At 51.8% G+C, this 20,890-nt stretch overlaps 4 protein-coding genes across 7 annotated transcripts in view; 1 reads left to right on the forward strand and 3 right to left on the reverse strand.

The window, feature by feature from the left end:
• DNAI1 (dynein axonemal intermediate chain 1) overlaps window positions 1-6,919 on the forward strand; it is a 135,807-nt gene extending 128,888 nt beyond the window's left edge. For both annotated transcript variants that reach the window (XM_015848293.2, XM_015848294.2), the window contains one exon: window positions 6,712-6,919. In XM_015848293.2, the coding sequence (XP_015703779.1) occupies window positions 6,712-6,810 (99 nt within the window). In that variant the 3' untranslated portion in view covers window positions 6,811-6,919. The remainder of the gene's footprint in view (window positions 1-6,711) is intronic.
• Window positions 6,920-7,426: 507 nt separating this feature from the next.
• Window positions 7,427-9,368, reverse strand: ENHO (energy homeostasis associated). The gene is made up of 2 exons (XM_015848302.2): window positions 9,281-9,368; window positions 7,427-8,871 (listed from the first exon to the last, which is right to left on the reverse strand). The coding sequence occupies exon 2, from the start codon at window positions 8,643-8,645 to the stop codon at window positions 8,460-8,462; it is 186 nt and encodes a 61-aa protein (XP_015703788.1). The 5' UTR covers window positions 8,646-8,871; window positions 9,281-9,368; the 3' UTR covers window positions 7,427-8,459.
• Window positions 9,369-10,197: 829 nt separating this feature from the next.
• RPP25L (ribonuclease P/MRP subunit p25 like) lies at window positions 10,198-12,657 on the reverse strand. Of its 3 annotated transcripts, none has more exons than XM_015848415.2 (3): window positions 12,223-12,657; window positions 11,711-11,963; window positions 10,198-11,501 (listed from the first exon to the last, which is right to left on the reverse strand). In XM_015848415.2, the coding sequence occupies exon 3, from the start codon at window positions 11,490-11,492 to the stop codon at window positions 10,947-10,949; it is 546 nt and encodes a 181-aa protein (XP_015703901.1). In that variant the 5' UTR covers window positions 11,493-11,501; window positions 11,711-11,963; window positions 12,223-12,657; the 3' UTR covers window positions 10,198-10,946. The 3 variants fall into 3 exon arrangements, with proteins under 3 accessions (XP_015703901.1, XP_015703902.1, XP_015703903.1); XM_015848416.2 differs by having other exon boundaries at window positions 11,705-11,963; XM_015848417.2 differs by lacking the exon at window positions 11,711-11,963.
• A 118-nt stretch (window positions 12,658-12,775) lies between these two features.
• On the reverse strand, window positions 12,776-19,068 carry DCTN3 (dynactin subunit 3). Its single transcript, XM_015848414.2, has 7 exons — window positions 18,933-19,068; window positions 18,777-18,861; window positions 16,322-16,408; window positions 15,377-15,460; window positions 14,551-14,609; window positions 13,831-13,890; window positions 12,776-13,206 (listed from the first exon to the last, which is right to left on the reverse strand). Exons 1-7 carry the CDS (start codon window positions 19,023-19,025, stop codon window positions 13,117-13,119), a joined length of 558 nt encoding a protein of 185 aa, XP_015703900.1. The 5' UTR covers window positions 19,026-19,068; the 3' UTR covers window positions 12,776-13,116.
• Between the last annotated feature and the right edge of the window lie 1,822 nt (window positions 19,069-20,890).

A 20,890-nucleotide genomic window follows, 5' to 3' on the forward strand; every position in this document is an offset into this window, starting at 1 on the left:
TCAGGGGAGGCTGGAATAAATCAGCTCTGTTACAGGTTTTCTGCTGCTCTCACTGGATTTCTGGCTGTCTGGCTCATTTACAGATGATTGCTGTGGGAGTTAAATTACAAGCAATAACCATTCACAACGATCCAGGCTTCTTAAGGATTTTATGGGCTAGGGGAGGGCACTATTTCCCCAGTTACCTTCTTTTCACCTTCAGAGCAATTGCAGCTCTCGCTTAGGGATTTTATGCATCTTTATGGCAAATAGGGTGCTAATGAAGGTGTAATTACTGGAATTAAATCTGGATTTAATTTTTGAAGCACAAATGGCCATTTTCTTTCTTTTGTTTCCTGCTTGATTGCCAGCTGTGAAAGCATATTTCAGGATTGTTCTTGGTGCAGAGTTACTTGGACAGTGCAGGGCATGCTGTGAAGCAGTGAGCTCGGCCCCTGCAAGGCTGTGCTTCGTCCAGCTCTGGAATGATTCTGAGTACCCCCACAACATGATCAGCAGAGTACCTGGAGAAGGCACTCAGGCCGTCCTTGCCCATATGTTAAGGTTTCCAGCCTGAGTAAGGTGACAGGTTTTATAGTGCTGTTGTTCTTTTAATGTAGGTTGTCTGCCTGCTATACATTAGGTGTGTGCATCAGTTTCAGTTAAACTCTGCTAGTAGGATACTTCTAGTCCTTAAATTTGTCTATTGCTTGTCAAACACCTGCTGCTGCCAGATGCTAGCTGCTGGCTGACCTGCTATCAGTGGTGCTGGTGAGACTAACTGGGCCATAGAGTCCACCCTTCAAATCCATACCTCCCCCATTTAGCGATACGGATGTAGTGTGGAAACATGTCAAAGGCCTTGAAGAAGTCCAGGTAGATGATATCAGTTGCTTTCCTTTGTCTACTGATGCTGTCATTCTATCATAGAAGGCCACCAGATTGCTCAGGCATGATGATGCCTTTGGTGCCTTTGGTGAAGCCATGCTGGCTGTCTTGGATCACCTGCTCATCTTGTAAGTGCTTTAACATGGCTTGCAGGAAGATCTGCTCCTTGATCTTCTCCAGTTCTTTCTTTATTACCTTATTAAAAATGGGGAAGGGCAATATTCTGATGCAAAGAAGCTCCACTGGTTGAACAGCTGGTTGAGCAGCAATGAAGGCAATGAAGGAATTGTGTTTGGTACAACAGAGACACAACAGTGAACGTATGTAATTAATTCAGGTGCAGCATCCTGGACAGCAACCCAAAGCAATCTATTCCAAGCAATGTGCTTTAGCAGGGTACTGGACTGGGTAATCTCCAGAGGATCCATCCCACCCCTATGGTTCTGTGATTCTCTGATGGCCTGTTCCTTCCTTGATTACACATTAGCATCAGGGAGATTGATTACTGCTTGCATTTCTCATCTGATTCTGTTATAAATAAAATGGTATTATATGCATGAAGCAATTAGATCTTAATAATGCTTTTCTAAACAGGATGTCAGGGATCTTAGTGGAAAGGGCTGAGATAGAGTCAAATCAGCATTTTAAGACTGGATTGTCATTAAAACTGCTGCCAGCTGCCTGGATGGCTTACACAAACACAGGGTCCAGCTCTGCTTTTCAGTCAGGGTGCCCCTCATTGTGTTCAGACACAGCCCTAACACGTGCTGTGAGCATCCTGCAGTTAGCAGCACTGTGCCAAACCTATCTTCGGGAGAGGGCTGGCACCAAGGCTTCTGAACAGGAGCTCTAAGAGCAGGTTACAGCTGTGCCTCGTCTGCTTTGCGGCAGGAAGGGACTTCTCAGCCTCTGTCACAGAGCCAGGTCCAAGGGAAGAGCAGCAGCTTTCATGGCTGTGTTTACCATGTTCGTTCTGTGTCCAGCTTCTCACCGACCAATTTGAAGCTGTGATCTTCACGCCTCAGCATAACTCAGTCCCAGACTGTGCAGCTTTGCCTGACTTCCTGCAGAGTCCAGAGCATGAGTGTATCTATCTATCTGTTTTTGTGTTTGTATGGCATCTGTGCTGGGCTGTTTCCTCTGCAGCAGGCAAGGAAAACCCCTGCAAGACATTCCATTTGTGGCAAGCGGGAGACACGGTCTGAAGTAAACAGGATGCACTTCAGTGAGAATGGAGGTGAAATGGGAGGGAAGGGGAAGGAAATGGAAATAATCCACCAGGGAGGTTTGCAGGAAAAGATCCCGGACAGTTGCCAGCAGTTGCTCTGCTGTAGCAGCAGGGGAGAACAGCAAAGAGAGAAGGAAAACGCACTGCTCAGGGCATGCTGTGCCAGCACCCAAAGTATAGTTTGAGTGCTGCACAAGCATCCATCATAAGCTTTTAAGCAGACACTCTCACAATGGACCAGGGCAGATAAGCGGGTGCTGGAGGGCTTCTACTTGCCGTGGCCCAGGGGGTGCTGTGATTTATCTCAAGGTACTCACAGGGATGTGTGGTTGAACTGACACAATTGTTTGCACAGCTGAAATACCTCGTGCTATTTCTGGAGCATCCCTGGGTTCAAGTGCAGTCATGGAGAGAGGGGAAGAGTGCTGTGGGGTGACTTTATATTTCAGATTGAGCTCTTTCAATACCACAGTGTCAATCATAATGCAACTTTCATGCCACTGGCACTTAATATCATTAAATGAGTGGCACCCGGGAAAGGAAATGTTTAATTCACATCTATTTATAGCAAAACTCACTTTCCAGTGTATTTGTGTTTATCCAGAGTGAAATATACTCACACACTAGTACGTTACATTAGTAGCAAACAAGAATGCATCCTGGAGAAGAGAAGGCTCCAGAAAGACCTCATTGTGTCCTTCCAGTACTTGAAGAGAGCTTATAAGCAGGAGGGAGACCCACTTTTTACACAGTCTGATAGTGAAAGAGGAAGGGGGAGTAGCCAGGTTGGAGCAGGTAAAATGCAATGGCAGGAGATGTGTATTAACAGTAGCAGTTGAAGTAAGAGATATTCAAGAAAAAAATGTTTAACTTGTCTTTAGAATATACTGCTCATACATCTGCAAGTGACCTCGTGGTTTTATCCTCTGTGAGATCACAGCATTATTAAGGTATTTCTAGAATTGCATGTCCACATCCACATTTGTTTGGTTTTACTGAAATCTAATCCATAATGGCTTACTGAGCTGTTCTACAAAGACACTAAAGTAAAACTGAAATACAAAAAAGAGATGCTGAGTGATGAAGAAGTGTTGCAATGTGACTGACAGTGCTACCTGCCAGCTGGCATCAAGGTTTGTGGCTTAGGACTGCTGGGTTGATGCTTCCTGCAGGGCATCTCCTTGATCCATCCAAAGGGTGGACTGTTGTTGGAGCCCATTAGAGATGGGTCCGGCTGAAAAGCACCTGTTGCTGATGTTCATTCTCTGCAGCACAAGTGCAGGGCAGAGTTAAGGTGATGTGCCTCACTGCCCTCTGTCAGACTGATGGATCTTGGGTAACTTTCAAATGCAGCCTTAACTTTGAAGCTTTTACTTTGCAGATACTTGAGCTGAGGCTTGCAACCACATCCCTATTGTAAAACCCTAAATGACAGATACAGCAAAGGCAGCAGAGAGAATGTTTTAAATGTCTTCTGTGGTTTCCTGGACTAGCAGTGCCTGATCTGGGGGAGCTCTGGGGGCCCTTCCTGTGCTCAGCTCCAGCTCTCCAAAGTTCGGCACAACAGCTAAATGTGGACTTCTTGTGCCTATATTTAGGTGCCTAAATTAGTGGTGTGTCAGAGAGGTTGCTTATGGCTCTCAGAGAGCATTCAGCATGGCTGAAAGCCCAGTCTCTTCTTTTTCTACTTAAACAGCAGAGCCTGGGACTGATCCTTCCTTACTCCACAGGTGTACATGGCCTTTCTGTATGCCTTGGGATGCTCCCAGCCTCTCGGAGGTCTGATCTGGCGTTGTGTGCACACAGCTAAGTCTTGCTCCTGCACTTTCCCTGGCAGATGGTGCAGTGGGTCTTGAGCTAGGCAGCTGCTCCCATCACAGTGTCTTTGCTGGTTCCAGTAGCTTCACTGTCAGTTTCCAGTGTCACCTATGGCCACCAGACCTGCATCCCCAGCTGTGTCCTGATATGGCCTTTTACAGGTTCTGTGAGTCAAATGTGTGAGCTGCAGAAAGGAGAGGGGGCTGCCCTGTGCAACACAGGTTTTAGCTGAAGCTGTCAGGATGAGTATCTTTGTTGTGGGAAGCACAAAGCCCCGAGATTTTGCCTGGTTGCTGACGTCTGAATGACCCAGCCATCCCCTGGGCTTTTCTGCCAGTTTCATTCCCCACAAGCAGAACATTTCCTGCGTCATTTATTTCCAAACAGTAGCAAAATAAGCCTAAATCCTTATCTCTCGTCAGTCAGCTAATCCTTCTGAGGGCTAGGAGCAATGCTGTCAAATCTAGCTGCAAGTGTGGCTTGAGGCTCTCTGTGACTGCAGAGCGCCTTGCTGCTGCATGTAGATGGCACCTCAGGAGCATGTGGTCCTGCCACAGTGTAGTGTGATCTCTACCTTACATCACAGCATCAGATAGCAATGGGGACATGGTGGAGAATGTCTTGGACACTTGGGATCTGCAGATCCCACATCACTTGAATACTTCCAGGGTTGGTGACTCCACCACCCCTCTGTGCAGCCTGTGCCAATGGTGCTGGGTCACTGGGATGCTGTGTCCAGACATCCTGCTCTGCTGGGAATGGCAGGAGCTGGAAGCACCACCCTGGCCAGCTCTCAGCAGGGACAGGTCCCCTCTGCTCCTGGGGAAGCTGTAAGGAATTTTCCACTGATATTCGTGCCAGCATAGTTAACTTTCTTGCTACTTTAAAACACAAATATGTTTTGCTTTGTTAAGGCGAAACCTTACAGCAGATGTTTTATGATTATTCCACCACTGGGGGAAAAAAAAAAAAGGGAAAAAAAAGATGCTGAAAAGTGCCAGCATCGTGAGTTTATGGGAGAGTTTATTAACTTGGTGGTTTACTGTTCAGCACAGGAATGAGGGCGTCAGCCAAAGCAGTGTCTCCAGTGTATATGACTGCCAAATCCTGGATGCAGAGCTCAGGTTGTGGCAGCACCAGGGGTGCTGGGACTCGGAGCAGTGGGGTCTTCAAACAGCTGGTGCTGGTCCTGATCCTTGTTCTCAGCTCTATGTCTCCACCTCAGTCATCTTCCACACTCTGCACAGTAACCTCCCTGCAGAGAACCATGCACGGTGCTGCAGCAACTGTGCCCACACTGCCCTGTGTTTCAGTTTCCCTCTCTGGGGAGCCTGAGTGTAGAGCAAAGTGAATGTGAAAGCAGTGTGGGTGCTCGGCCCATCCAGTGTACAGGCATGCAGAGCAGCAGAGTCATTCCTAACACATCCCCATTGCTGTTTCCTCCAAGAGCATGTTGCTCTCTTGCTGGGAAGCATTAACAGTAAAATTGATGCAAATGCTGCTGTGAGCAGCTCCAGTACCCATCTGATGAGCTCCTCAGGGACAGACCTCCCATGTAAGTTCAGCTCTACATCTGTTGGCTCCATGGGGGGGATGCTCTGCCCCAGCTCCTTATGAGCCCATGTGGATGCCTTGCAGGCAGGGGACTAGCAGAAAGGACCCCACAAGTGCATCACTGTCTGTCACAGGGGATGTGTTGCAGTTGCATGGGTGGTGATGCTTCTCTGTGCCCAGGGATGCTGCACACAGCTTTGAGAGCTGCTGCTCCTCGGGGCACAGGGGAGCGAATGCCGTGGACCTGCATGAGGCCAAGCTGTAACAACTGCCCTGGGAAGAAAGTGTGGAGGGAAACCTCTTTCTGGTCCAGTGCCCCAGAAAGGGCTTCACAAGGAGGTGTCAGACAGGGACCCCACTGCTGCTCAGGATCTCAGCATGGTGCCAGGGACATCCCAGCTTCTCCCTTTCCCAGCAGAGCAAAGCCACTGCCCTCTTCTCCCATCCCAAGGGCCCGTGCACAGTGCTGTGTGCTGCGCAGGGTGCCAAAGGGAGGGTTCTGCACGCTGTCACACAGCAAAGCGGCTTTTCTGCAGAAATAGCTAAGTCCTGAAATACCCCGAGCAGCTGTGTTTATCCCAACGCTCCCGCTTAGAGAGATGCTCAGCTGTGACGTGGGCCATTAGCACAAACATCGCTCTGAGTGCCCGGAGCACAGCCAGGAAGGGCGTTGCTCAGTTTGCAGAGTTAATGCAAACCAGACCTGTCCCAAGATGTGATCTGTGAGCTGGGAAAATGAAAACCATGCAGCCTTGTCCCAGCTGAAGAGGGGATCTTTCCTGAACAGAGCGAGCAGAAAGCAAGCAGCCTCCTTGCTCATGTGCTACGTTCAGGCCACCCCAGAGCATCCCATGCAGTGCTGCCAGGAGCAGGCACAGGGCCCTGTGCTCACAGCCCAGACTGGTGGAGTCCCCATGGCTCTGCCATAGCTCAGGGACCCGTGACACCTCTCTAGCGCTGCGCTTACCCATGTCCCCTGCTTCCTGGTGTGCTCACAGTCATGCTGTGCATAAATGAGCTTCCCCTAACATCAAAACCAAGGATGAGGTTCAGGTATTTCAGTCAGAGCCCCGGAACAGCGTTAAGCCGTGGGCATTTGGCAGCAGATGCTCCTTTGGAGGAATACAGTAAATGCTGAGCTACACAGCTCCCACCACTTTGGGCTCAAAACAGAGGGACAGGCAGGTGCACCCCACACAACTGAGTGCCTCTCTGCTGACATCTTGGTTTTGCTCTCCCTGCAGCAAAAGAAGGGCCAGGAGGTAAAGCTGGGTCCCGAGGTGGAGATTCCTAAGCTGGACAAGCTGCTGATGCTGGTACGGGAGCCGGACAGCAGGGACTAGGGGCAGGCGGACAAAGCCCGGCTTTGACCAGCAGCTGCTTGGCATGCTCTGCCCTCTCACAGCACTTCGCCCCCATGCCTGGGAGAATAAAGAGTGGCACTGAAAGTGATGTGGTGTGTCGTTGTGCCATCCTGGTTCTGCCGTGAGCATTGCACATATGGGTCAGTTACACATGGGAACCCCACTGTTTCAGGGCTGTGCAGCACAGGGGTCAGCTGCTGTGGTGAAAGCAGGAGCCGTGGTGGCCTTGCTACAAGCTGATGAGCAGGGATACCCTGCCACTGTCTTGTGCACAGCCAGGAATAGGAACTTGTGGTGCCCATTCGTGACATGGCCATGGGTGTTACTCCATGTCCAAATACATCCCCTGCACGTGCCATGTGCTCTGTAGGGGTGGAAGCCACGGTACCACCATCACCAGGGCTGTTCAGTTCACTGCTGCCTGCCCCAGGTGAGCACCTGGCTGGTGTTCTCACCCAGCATTCAGAGACTCAGAGGGACCCAGCACAGAGCCCACAGCCCGGAGGGACAGTCCCAGAGCACCACACAGCACCAGGGGCAGGAAATGAGGCAACCCCCATGTCCTCATGTGCAGGACAGAGCTCAGAGACGCCTCCTGGGTCCTACGATCTGTTTATTAATCTAAAAAACAAAAAACAAACAAACAAAAAAAACCCACAACTGCAAAGGGACATGTTAGCTACACCTGATATGGGAAGGAGCCAGTCCTGGAGGAAGGACCCCAGCCCGCATCCCTGCCAGCACAGCCCCCCCCCACCTCCAGCCCTTATTGCAGCAGACCAGGCACCCCAGGGCCTCACTCTGGCTATTGCTTGGCTCTAGGATGGGCAGGGCAGAGCCCCAACAGACCCACAAGCAAAACAGGGGGGATGCTGACCACATCCTTTGCTGCACAGCCACTGTGGCACCAGAGAGGGGTCCAGGCTGCACCCATGTCCCCGGGTGCTGGAAGACCCTTTGGTGTCGCTGCACCAGGCACACAAACTGACCCCACAGCTTTGAAATATCCCCATCTTTCTGTGGGCTCAGGTGGGCAGCAGCGAGACACGGGGTGGTGCCAGTGATCCCCAACCAACACAGCACACACAGACGTGCCCATCACGGCAGCAAAAGGGACAGCAACAGGAAGAAGGAGCAACAGTCCCCGCTCAGGAGCTGCCCCTGGCTGCGGGCAGGCTCAGGGAGGGCAGAGCATGAGCAGACCCTAATGGACAGATCCAGGACAGACAGATACACTGAGCAGCCCTGGCGACTCCCCATAGCAAACCCAGGGCAGGTGTGTGCCGGGTGCCCGCTGCTCCCCACAGCCCGCAGCCACCCTGGTCGCCGCGGTGCTGCAGGGCTCCCCCGGGTCGGTGTCACACCGCAGCAGCCTCCTGCAGGGGACAGGGCTCGTACTGGCCCTGCTGGGCTCCGTGGCACAGCGAGGTGCTGGCGGCTGCCCCTCCACGTGCCGCTGTCCCCGAGGTGAAGGCAGCGCGCATCCCCTGGGCCGGGCTGTCCCCACTCTCCAGGTGACACCGAGGACGGCGCACGTCCCCAGCCGCCGTGTCTCCATCCACGCACCGGGACCGCGGGGCCGCAGGGCTCCGCTCGGTGTCACGTCCCGTCCGCTGCCATGGCCGCGCTCAGGGCTGCAGAAGGTACTTCTCCTCGTTCCTCGCCTCGTCCGCGTCGGACGCCGGGCTCTTCTTGGGGCACGACGGGGTCCTGCAGGCCTTGCAGAGGATGTGGAAGAGGATGAGGATGAGCAGAGCGATGATGCAGTTAAAAGAGATGGCAACGACCGCTCCGGTGGACAGAGCCGCCCCCATCGCCGCCGCCCCGCGGGACGAAGCGGAGCCCCCGGCTCGGGACGCGGCCTCCGCCCGATGGCATTGGGGGGCACGGAGCGCACGGCGGCGGTGCCGGCGGCGAGCGGCGGGACGGCGTCACCCCGGAACGGCCCGGACGGCGCCGCTGCGGCCTCGGCGGCGCGGGAGCGTCGGGGCGGCTCGTCGGGCGGCGCTGCGGCAGCGCGGGGTCTGCTCGGCCGGGCACCTGGGAGCAGAGCGGAGCGTTACCGGCGGCACGACGGCACGGCACGGCGCGGCACGGCGCGGCACGGCACGGCGCGGCACGGCACGGCACGGCGCGGCACGGCACGGCACGGCACGGCGCGGCACGGCACGGCGCGGCACGGCACGGCACGGCACGGCACGGCACGGCACGGCACGGCACGGCACGGCACGGCACGGCACAGCACAGCACGGCACAGCACAGCACAGCACGGCGCAGCACGGCACAGCACGGCGCGGCGCGGCACGGCACGGCACAGCACGGCACAGCACGCGGCGGGCAGCGCCGGCTCCTTCGCACATCGCAGCCCCGACGGACCCGCGGGAAGGAGACGCCGACCTCCCTCCCCATCCCGCAACCGCAACAAGTCCCGTCCCGGCCCCGCACTGACCCGCTGCCGCCGCGCCCCGGGATCCGCCGCTCGGAGCCGCGTCCGCTGCTCGCTGTCCCGGCGCGGAGCGGCGCCGTGTCCCGCAGCCCGGCTCGCTCCTCCCCCCGCTCCGAGGGGCGGCCCGGGCCCCGCACACACCCCGCCCACAACCGCCGGCTGCGGCCCCGCCCCGCCGCGCCGCGCACAGGCCGCGTGGTGCGTGCGCTGCACCGGGCGGGGATGGAGCAGCGGCTGCGATGTCTGAGCGACACGGCACAAAACACAACAACCGTCCCGGCACCTACACGTGCTTCCAAGGCACCTCTGCGCCACCGGCCGCAGACGTGGGGCTGCGCTGTCCGCCCACGAGTGACCAGCGCGGCCCCGTGCAGTGCAAAGCGTCAGGGACGGTCCGAGCGGCTGCACCGAGGAACGAGCCCGGCACAGCTCCGTCCTGCACCGGGCAGCTCGGCACGGCAGCGGGTACGATGCAAATCCGCCGGGCAGCTGGGGACCCCTCGTGGCTGCCAGCAGCACACACAGCTGCGGGCTCTGCTGGCTGCTCCTGGTGGGCTTCGCTTGGGGAGATGCTCCATAGCCCATAGAGTCCACGCTGGCACAGCAGCGCTGTGTATGGCCATGGCCCTGCGGCTCCTTCCTGCCCAGCATCACCTCCCACAGCTGATCCAGGAGCAGAGCTGTGGCACACGACGTGATGCTCCATCCCCTGCTCCATCCAGTGGCATTCACACCAAGTATTCTCAAATCTGCTCTTCCAGACAGAAAAAATAAACCCTTGGCTTTCCCATTGCTAGAAGAGGTGAATGGCAAAGGAAAACCTTCATCAGGGCCCACCTACAGGAGAAAAACGCCTGCAGCTGCAGCCCGTCAGTAATGCTGAGGGTGACCCCAGTGCAACGTGGAACACATCACACATCTTTTGTCACTTACAAACTTTATTTTAAACCCATTCCTATGCATTACAAAGGAGTAGAAAGGGGAAACAAGCATCCTTTGGAGCTCACCATTACCACCCCTGTGCATTTGCCCCTGCCTACGTGGTTTCAGGATGGTGATGACGTTAGTTGACTCCTGCCAGAGGTGTAACCATCAGCACCAGAGGGGAAGTGAGAGGACAGAAAGGGATGATTGGCACACAGTGAGCTGCACCCCTGCAGTCCCACATCTAAACCATCAGAACACTGGAAGGCTTGAGCAGAAAATGGCTTCTCAGGCACAGGTAAAGTGTCCAACCCAGCCCTGAGCTGTGCCATCCACACAGAGGAGCTGCAATGATGGGCTGGCAGCCCAACCTGGGACACATCTCCCCTCTAGGAGCTGCCTCATCTCCTGCCCATGCAAAGCACTGCCATACCTGGAATGCCTCTTTGGGCTCACTAACTGGATGCCAGCAATCCTTGCCCAAAAAGGTAAATCCCATATTTCCATCTCATCCCTGAGCCACAGGCTATGGAGTGAAGCCTGGCACCATCTGACAAGGAAACTTGCCAAAACACAATTTAGACAGCTACAATTTTGTCAATTTTGGAACAGTGAGTTCTCCTGTCTACCCCCCTAACAGATCTGGAAGCCTGTGTTCAGCAGCAGCTTTCCAGCCAGAGCAGCTGGCTGGTTTTTGTAACATCCCCAAGCTACACCCACAAGTGTCTCTGTCTCAGGACTTCACTCAGGACTCCCCGAGCCCTCCACTGGCACGAGGGTGCTTTCCCATGCTGCCAGTTCCCCTTCCTCCACCCTGCTTCCTCTTCATTTGGGCCTGGGACTCTGCTTTAAGTGTCTCAATCCAGAAGGCGTCAAAAGAGCCCGGAGCCTGATATCCAGGCTCCTGGGGATCAAGGGCGTCTTTGCTCAGCAGGACACATATGGCAGGAATGTTTCTCTTCACTGTCAAGGAATCCAGACCTGCCTCAGGCACGATGGGTTCCCAGATCTCCTCGATCTGTTTGAAAAGCACTTTGGTGATCTGGTGGAGTTCTTTGAGCCTTCTTTTCATGATCTCCACACACGTGATGGTTTTGCTGACAGCCTTGCCTGAGCCAGTGAAAAGGATCTGCCTCACTGAGTCCAGTTCCATCTTGCCAATGGCGTAGCCCATCAGATTTCTTATTTTACTTCCATCTTTCACTTTCATTTCAATGATATCAGGAGGCAGGTCAGTGAAAGGAAGAGGACAAGGCTTCTCCACGATTTTGGTCTTCTTATAGTTTTCCATTCTGCTGCACTGAAAAGGAAAAGCAACCCATGAATACCTGCAATTAGTGATAATACAAACCAGCCACTGTGGGCTTTCCCACTCAGCGAGAAGCGCAGCTGCAACTGTGGCTTCCAGCAACCTGTGCCAGCACAGCAGGGCTCAAAACTGAGGCTGCCATTGGCATCATTTCAGCCTCTGGCCACCAGAAAAGTCTCAGCAGCTCCACACACCTGTACCTGAGAAACTTCTAAAGGCTGCACAAAGGGCTTCTCGCTCCAATTACGTGCAGTCTTTGCTCCAAAGGGCACTGTCTGATTCTGTCAGCCGGACAGGGCAGATACAAACTATCCACCAGAACACCCCGATGTGCAGCAGTGCAAAGCACAGCAGTCATTTCCAGCAGCGGCAGCTCAGACACCGGCGGGCAACATGAATGCTGCCACAGGGGTCGAAACTGGAAGGAGCAGCGCTGGTTCAGCTGGCGGAATCCTTAGAAAAAGCAAAGAATAAATGAAAGAACTCAGGTAAACGGGCTCACGCTCAACCCCCACCCCCAGGCCCACAGAGTCACACGGCTCCCCCCACAGGCACGGTGAAGGCCTCGGGCGGAGAGCTCCGCCAAGGGGAGGCGGCCCAGCCCCACCATCCGGGTCCGGGGTGACGGGAACCGCTGTCCGGGCGGCTCTGCGGGTGCGGGAGGCGGACGGGCTGCGGGGCGGGATGGGGGACACACGGAAAGCACGCTCACCTGCCGGCACGGCGACACTCGACGCAAAATGGCGGCCGACGCCAGGCGTGCGCATGCGCGGGGAGGGAGGCGGAGTGGCGGAGTGATGGCGCCGGGCCTGGGCGGGCTGTGAGGGCGGGGTGGGCCCGCATCTCCCAGCGCACAGCTGGGCTCTGGGCTTCACTAAAGACATGTTCACAACTCAGTAATTCTGTTCTGTACCTGGATAAATTGCACAGCCCAGGCACTACAGGCAGGGGGCAGCAAATAACTCTTTCTGAATAAGAAAGGACCGGCTGCGGCTCTGACTCGCTGCTGCCATTCTGATCAGCAAAGGCACGACGTAGGGCAGGGTCACTTGCTTCCCCCAGTCTCCAAGTTCCCATTCCCACAGGGCACCAGGAACCGCCCCAAGAAGGGACACACAGATCACTGCTTCTACTTCATGCCAGGAGTAACGTTTCCTTATGACACATCAGCCATGGGCTGTTGGCAGCACGCGGATCTGCCCTCCTGAGCTTAACCAGGCATTCTGTGCCACTGATGCATTCACGGGAGGAAAAGACAAGCCAGACCAGTGCATTAGGGCTTTACTGTGATCCACGATAAGAGCAACAAGGGACTTTAAAAGTACGTTACTAGCTTGAAAACATTAAAATAAAAGATAACATATTAATAACAGTGGCATATTAAGAGAAAACTATATGCAAACAGTGGCATATTGATGGTGCTGCTTTGATTAAGGGCCACAAAGCCAGGGTGCCCCCAGGAGTCTGTGACACCATTTGCAGCATACTCACACTAAGTATAAAGATACTGAGGCAAGAGGATGCAAGCAGCTGCTGTGGTCTCTTCTGAATAATGCAAGGCCAACAGGATCCTAGGACTTTGGTCTTCGCCCTCCCTGCTCTGCCATCACTCTGCTGCAGGTTTCACTTCCCTGGCTGCTTCCAGCTGTGTTAGTATTTCATTCCACTGGACAAACTGCTTGGAGAGAAGCAGAGTCTGGTTGTTCCTCTTAAGGAAAGAGAAGCAAAAACTTCTAGGAGGAAATAAAGGTTAGAGAATAGCTGGAGCACCCATCAGCCTGACAGTGCTGATCCAAAACCAATTCCTTGGAGGAGAAAAGGGTGAATAAAACTGTGTCTACACAGCCTACACAGACTTATACCAACTACACACCACTTCTAAGCACTGCATAGTGCTGCAAATTAAAGGTCTTGCTTCAGAAAAGAACATAACTCCCCCACCCACTATAGTTCAGGATGTGTTTCAGCACTGGTATGAGATGAACTGCAAGGCTCTGGCAGGTCACAGGCACATTCAACTGACATGCCAGCTCCTTTGTGCTAAGCCACACTGTAAGCAGATCCATCACAAAAGCTCTGACTCACAGACGACACCCTGCCCTTCCTGTCTCGGATGGATAGTTCTGTCCCTCGGCACTGTAACAGGACTTCACTCCTGAGGTAAGTATAATAACAGGAACACAAACATCACTACACCAGAAAAGGTACCGGCCATTAAACCTAAGGCTGGGGATTGCCTGCTTCCAGCTACCTCTGACAGGGTGAGGTGGCCCAAGAGACAGGTGGGCAGTTCAATCCAAGGCACCAGCTAAAAGGATACTGTCTTGTTGTAGTTTTCCAAGAGCATCTTGACTTCATCAGTAAACTGCTCACACTGCTCCTGCAAAAAACAGTGCCTTGGTGAATAAGCAATAAATAACTTAAAGGACATCTGTAATTCCAGGCAAGTCAGGAATTGTCCAAGGCCAGTACCAAGATTAAAACTCAGGCCCTGGCCATGACCACTCACTGTGCCTGAACGAGTTTCAATAGTTGAAGGAAAGGTTATGAAGAAACACTCATGCTCATACGGTGCAAGAGCATCCATGCTAGACCGATGTGTGGTTTTTCTCAGCATCCATGCTTTGCTTGACTCAGAATGAAAACTCACAGCAAAACACAAAAAGGGGGCATGAAGTGCAACCCAGGCTACACACCCCATTCCCTCAGATGGGGAAGGAAAGAGACAAGGTGGCAGCACTGATAGCCATATAGATAGACGTGCAACATTTCAGTGACCTGGTGAAAAGCAGAACAGCAGCTGGTTAAACACACTTCTGCTTATTGAGACCTCTGTTTTAAGCAGGCTTATGGTAGGTAAAAAGCTTTTCCAACTCATAATCAATTGTTAGTAACCCTTCTTAAACTTTTTCCTTTTTTTTCCTTTTTTTTTTTTCTTGCTGCAGTTTTAAAGATGTGGTATAAATATGTCATCAGTACATCCACTATCAAATGGTTCCTTTTTCTGGCTAGTCAAGACTGTCACAAACATTCACATTACCTGTTGTTGTATCTGGATTTGAGAGAGTCGCTGTATTTTGGCTGCATGTTCAGGAGCCGCTGAAAGCACAGAAACCCATTTTTTTTGTTTTACATCACATAGGTTTAATTATAACAAAAAACAAACAAACAAACAAAAACCCAACAAAATAGAACATTACTTTTCAAGGGCAAGTCACAGCAAAGTTCTGCTCAGTGAATTGCTGATTGTGCTCCACACCACAAACGTGTTTTTAACACAACTGGAAAAAAAAAAACCTACTAGCAGATAAAGCCACATAGCTACACTGCACATCAAATAACAAGTTTACTTGCTAACTACTCAAATTAGGGCGAGTTAACAGATGTTAACAATTAGATGAACACTGCAGTTAACATTAAGAGAAGCATCTCTGCCTACACAAGGAACACTGATGTTCTGGATATAAGACAGCTCATAAGCAGAACCCTGAGAGTTACCATGGCCTGGGCATTGTACACAGTGCTTAGTCACAGTTTCACACCTTTTGCCAAGCCACTGCCTCTAACTTCTTTATTAAACTATACAGTCACCTCCCTGACCCGTTGGTGCAGGGGCCACATTCCCACCCCAGGTGTGTTTGGTAATAGCTAAGATGTTCAGCAGTGTTCTATTAGACAGCAGAGACTAGACATGGAACGTAAGAGCAATGTAAGGGAGGAGCAGATATACCACCGTGTACCTATTTTACTCACAATAAGTTGTGTGCTTAGCTGTTCTCAAGTCTGAGGCTCATGAAAAAATAAACAATACAACAGCTTGGAGGATAGCGTTTGCAACTCAGACACCTGGAGAAGAAGAGGCATACCTTGGATACTGGCACTGTCTAAGATGGGCTCTAGGTTCTTCACCTGCTCCAGGAGGGCTACTCGGGAAGGAAGAGACTGTTCCTCTGATCAGGGAGAGATAATAAGAAATATTAGGAAACAAGACAGCACTTTGGCTTCTCACAAATATTGGTGTGTTAGTGGGTATGAACCTGTTTTCTGAACCATTTACACCCAACACACCATCAAGCAGCTTGGTAAATATAGAAAACAAAACTCATAGCCAAAGCTAGAGTAAAGGCATGAAAGTCTCTGACTACAGACTCAGAAATTCCCAAGTTACAGGAGCTCTTAAACAGGTCAGCTGTAGGCTCCACCTTGAAAAGGGACTTGTCCTACTCCAAGCTGTTGGCCAGCTGGAACTGACACTTGTATTCCAGCTCCCTTTTTCCAGTTATCTACCTATACAAAAAAAAGAGCTTGTTTCTGATTTCATTCAGCCTTTAGTGATGCTCATGACTACATTCTCATTCGTGGTAACTTAGGTCAGAAGTATCTCCATGAAAATCCATTAACTATAACCACGACAAAGCTGAATGAAGTTATTTAGAGGCAAAGAAGAATGACGCTAGGAGGTATTTAATATATATCCAAAATCCTCCCATTTTTCTTGCAGCTCGCAGAGTATTTAAAAAAAAGGGTGAGGAAAACAGTTCAAGCTCCATCTTTTTCTTTTCAGCCTCGTGTTAATTTAAAGATAAATTGATCTATAGTTAGAAGATCAAAAGAGATAAAATGACAGCATGGACATGCACAGGGGGCACAATGGGTGACAGACATCCTCATAGAAATCACATTTTAAGTAGCTCTAAAGAAATTTGCTTTTCCTTATATTTCTAACTAAACAAAATAACTCATCCCAATCCAGTTTAAAAAGGCAGCTTCTGTAGTACTAAAAATCTGTTTCCTCTCATTTTAAGCCATACCTGCCAAGATGAACTGCAGCTTCATAGTGTCTGGAACAGCCATTCTGTCAATGTACTGAGGGTCTAGGTATTTTATTACATCTTCAACTAAAGCAAAAAAATAGATTTGAAGACAAAAAGTAAGAAAAATGTTATTGCTTTTACAAGTGGAATTCCCCACTGTGCTACATCACACAAGGTTGCTTTGTAAACACTTTACATTTAGGGTTATTCTCATTCAGATTTGTGAATGCTTGCAGCACTTGAGGTGACTTTGGAAAGCTTTGACCAAGAACTTATAAATGACTCAAGCCAAATAACTGCTTTGTTACAGACATCTCCATCACTTACTTTTTGTTTGGCTAACAATACCAATTAAATCTGCTTCTTCCTGCTCTTGAAACAAAGCCAGAGAACTCTACCTCACCCTGGTTCCTAAAATTATTTAGGAATATACTGTTATTGTTTCCACACCTAACACTTATCACAGACTTGGACCACACCAGAACTCCCAGTGCTGCTCACATGGTGCCAGGCCATGATTCTTGGCCATGCAGAAGCTCTGTCTTCACATTTGATGGTCCCTGGCTTAGAGAAGGCTCCACAGACATGATCAGCTGTGCTGGGACGGCATCTCTAGGGCTCCCACCACACACACAAGGGAGAGATGGTCTGGTGAGTGGTTGCTCACTACCCACAGGAAGCCTTTTCAGGAACTCAGGCCCTAGAAAACTTCCAGATGAATATTAGGCATGGCTATGTAAAGCAAAGAGCGGGCTGCAGCAGTCTGTTCCCCACCTCCAGCAGCTCAGTGGATTAATCACATTACATACCAAACTCAAATGACATGCTGCAAGTTTAAAGCCAAATCAGCCCACTGTCAACTATCATCCACAGATCCATTTCCACCAGGCAGCTTTCCAGCCTCTCTCCCCCATAGACTGTGGTGCTGCATGGGACTGTTCTGAACAAAGTGCAGGACACTTGGACTTCTTGAACTTCATCCCACCAGCCTCAGCCCAGCAACTCAGCCTGTCCAGATCCCTCTGCAAAGCCATCCAGACAGATTTTTACCCAGAGAAAGGTACACCTGTTTAAGCCACAGGCTGTCAACTTCTCCAGTAGAATACTGTGGGAGGCACTGTCAAAGGCTTTGCTAAAGTCTGAGCAAACTGCACCCATAGCCTTTCCCTCATCTACCAGGCAGGTCACCAGGTCATTGAAGGAGATCAGGTTAGCAAAGTATGTCCTGCCTTTTGTGAACTCATGTTGGCTAGGCCTGATCTCCTGGTTGTCTTGCACAAGCTGTGTAATCACACTCAAAGACAATCTGCTCCATAACTTTCCTCAGTACTAAGGCCAATCTGACAGGCAGTTTCCTAGATGCTTCTTCTAAATAAGTGCTACAAGTCTCCAGTGCGGTACAGATCCAAGGACATTTCAGCTTCTCATTCTGTCTTGCCTGTCAGGGGGGTTGAGGGGATACAAGTCAATGGGAGGGAACAGAGCCAGAACAGCTGACCTTATCATTATGAGCTCTGAATTCCAGAGGACTAACTACACTAGTTAGAGAGCAACCCCACTAACTCTCCTCCCCAGCCTCTCTCTTCTAAAGAGCTTATAGCCCTCCACTGCAGCACTCTAGTTACAAAAGCAATCGTACCACTTCAGTGATAGTGACCATGTCATAGTTCTTGTGCTGCACAATGGCTTCTAGCTTCTGCTTCTTGCCCTTATGTGCATTGATGTAAATGCTCTTCAGCTGAGGTGTTGTTCTCAGCCCTAGCTCTGATATGCTGCACCTAAACTCATTTCTAACAAGCCTGGTTTGTTCCCTCAATACCTTCAAACCTGGTTTAAAGCCATCTCAGTGAACTCCACCAACAGCTGGGCTGGAATATTTCCCCCCCATTCAGACAGGTGGATCTCATCTGTCATCATTTTCCTGCTCTTTTCAGTACTTTGCCCTGTTACTGAAGGAACTGAGGAAAGTGACTGTTAATGAGGGTGGACAGTGATAGAACAAGGAGGAATGGTTTTAAACTAGAACAGGGGAGGTTTACGTGAGATATTAGGAGGAAGTTTTCCAGGGTGGTGACACATTGTTACAGGTTGCCCAAGGAGGCTGTGGACGCCCCATCCCTGCAGGCATTCAAGGCCAGGCTGGATGTGGCTCTGGGCAGCCTGGTCTGGTGGTTGGTGACCCTGCACATAGCAGGGGGTTGAAACAAGATGATCATTGTGGTCCATTCTATGACTCAGTGAAACCACCACCTGAGCTCCTGCCCCTTCACCTAACCACCCCAATGCTGAGAATATAAGCAACCAGATGCCCCTCGCAGTTTTCTGCTTCTAGGCAAAACATGCCGAACCAGAACCACAAAGGAGCCATCTGATCCCTAAGGAGGGTTTACAACAGGCATCAATCACCCTCACCACCGCTCCCTGTCTGAGCCCAGCACGGCGCCCCACTCACTTTTCTTAAACAGGATCTTGATCCTCTCCCTCTTGCCCGCAATGTTACTCAGCGCCACTTGCACCTTGACGAGCTCATCGGCCACCTGCATAAGGAACAGACCTGTCAGCCGCCATGCCCAGGGGCAGTTGGATGGAGTAAGAACAGAATCCCGACCTTTGTCGGCTCGCAGGTTCCGACGCCCATACGCTGCTCCAGCTCCTCCATCCTCCACTGCAGCTGCTGCAGAGCCGCCATCTCCGCCGCCATCTTGCACCGGTAGCCGCTCAGCTTCACTTCCGTCCCGCCTCGGCCGGGTCCCGCCCCATCGCCATGGCGGCGCGTTGCTAAGGGAGGACGTCGCCATGGCGATGGATGGACACCCCGGGCGGGAGGAGGAGGGAGGGCTGCTCTGAGACCCCCGGGGCCGGCGGGGCGGTCGATGCTGATTTGCACTGCAGAGAGATGGTTGTTGCTTCATTCCGGCGCCGTCCTTCAGGCGAGAGGCACTCGGGTGTGTTAAAAGCAACAGAGCGATGTCGGGACCTGAGCACACAGAGCCTTTGAAATCCAGGAGCCGCCTCGGGCTTTCCCCCAGGCCCCGGCCTGCCCGCATTCACCTTCCTAACATCGACCGCAGACACGTGGCGAGGAGCTGGGGAAGGCAGCAGCTGTCCCCCCCCTGCACTCACAGCCATAGGGACCCCTGGAAGGGCCGGGATGGATCCATGGACCACATGGACCACAGACAGAGGATTCCCAGGATGCAGAGACCCCAGAGCACCTCTCTGTCCCCCATGCTGAGAGGATGGGACTCCTTTTGCACCAGGGAGACCTGGGGGGTTAATGCCTCTAGGCCAAAGCCATCTGCTAATAGGAAGTACTTCAACAGCATTGCCATCAACGCAATGGCTGAAGGTTGAGAGCAAAGCTATGCCCTGAAAAAGCCTCGTCCTTCTACAGGGCTGCTCTAAAAGCAATGCCTCCTGTTTTACTCTGTAGGCTTGCAGTATCACAGGCTGATGTTGATAGTATGGCTTTGGAGGCTGAGCCCTCCCCACAGCATCCTGTTACATTTTGTTGACATGTGACAGATGGCAGCAGTTTGGCAAACGGTTGTCTGACATGGGAGTGTGTATGAAGGAAGGATGTGTCATTGAATTCCTTCCTGCAGAATCAGTTGTATTCGGTGACATTCGACAACGCCTGCTGAACACTTATGGAAACCAAACAGTGGATCTGAGGTGGAAGGTTGTGCATTTCAGCAGTGGTGACAGTGACAGTGTGTCACCTCTGCTGATACAGATAGTTATGAGAGCAGCATGCAGGCTCTTGTTCATTGCTGATGAAGATGCATAGTTAACAGTGGTGGCTATTTTGCAAAAGCACTGTTTTGTAGCTGAGAATTTGCTCTATCAAATGGTGTTGTTGTGCTCTTTGCATCCATTGTCGTTTCAGTGGAAATAAATAGGAGATATTGCTTTTGGAGAAACCTACAGAGATGTGTTATGGCAGGGAGCTCTATGCAGCCACCAGAAGGGAGCTATAGAATGGCTCAGGGATCCAGCAACATTTGTAGCCCCTAAAAACTCCCTTGCAGAAGCTGAGCAAAGTGTTTGGGTGGGGAGAGCAGGCTGAGATCCAGTGCTCTGCCTTTCTTCCCAAGGATCGATAGCTGGGCTGTGGAAGAAGCATCTTCAGAGGGGAAGAGCTGTGCTTTGTTCCACAAAGGCAACAATTAGAAACTGCCTCGTTAGCAGAAGTGGCTGGGGGGCTGCAGCAGAGCTGGGAGGCTGAGGAACACCGTGCTGATCTGCTTTTAGGGAGGAACAGCTCTACTGCAGCCTATGCCCAGCAGGGTGAGTGAATCCCATGAATGCCCAGATCCCTGTGCTATATCATTGAAGATAACCCACCCCAAAAAGTGAGAAATTCAGGCTGGGGTTCAGGCACTGGGGCTTCAGGGTCAGGGGACAAGCCTGAAGCCACTGGCAGCCCACAGTCTTGCATGGTGCATAGTGAATCTCCCCCAATCCAAGTCCTGGAGGTTGCCAGGAGGACTCTTTCCTCATGCCCATCCGCACCCCTATCCCCAGCCATATCCCTATCTCCATCCCCATCCCTGCGGTGACACA

Source organism: Coturnix japonica, chromosome Z, assembly GCF_001577835.2.
Source record: "Coturnix japonica isolate 7356 chromosome Z, Coturnix japonica 2.1, whole genome shotgun sequence".
In the NCBI taxonomy this organism is placed as follows: domain Eukaryota; kingdom Metazoa; phylum Chordata; class Aves; order Galliformes; family Phasianidae; genus Coturnix; species Coturnix japonica.

What these genes read in the sequence shown, in the direction of transcription:
- RPP25L (XM_015848417.2), bottom strand. Translation starts at nt 11,492, where the DNA reads ATGGAAAACTATAAGAAGACCAAAATCGTGGAGAAGCCTTGTCCTCTT.
- DCTN3 (XM_015848414.2), bottom strand. Translation starts at nt 19,025, where the DNA reads ATGGCGGCGGAGATGGCGGCTCTGCAGCAGCTGCAGTGGAGGATGGAG. An exon ending in AGACAGTGCCAGTATCCAAG is followed by an intron (nt 14,610 to 15,376) that starts GTATGCCTCTTC and finishes CTGTGCTTTCAG; the next exon opens with CGGCTCCTGAACATGCAGCC. An exon ending in TGGAAAACTACAACAAGACA is followed by an intron (nt 13,207 to 13,830) that starts GTATCCTTTTAG and finishes AGGAACAACCAG; the next exon opens with ACTCTGCTTCTCTCCAAGCA.
- ENHO (XM_015848302.2), bottom strand. Translation starts at nt 8,645, where the DNA reads ATGGGGGCGGCTCTGTCCACCGGAGCGGTCGTTGCCATCTCTTTTAAC.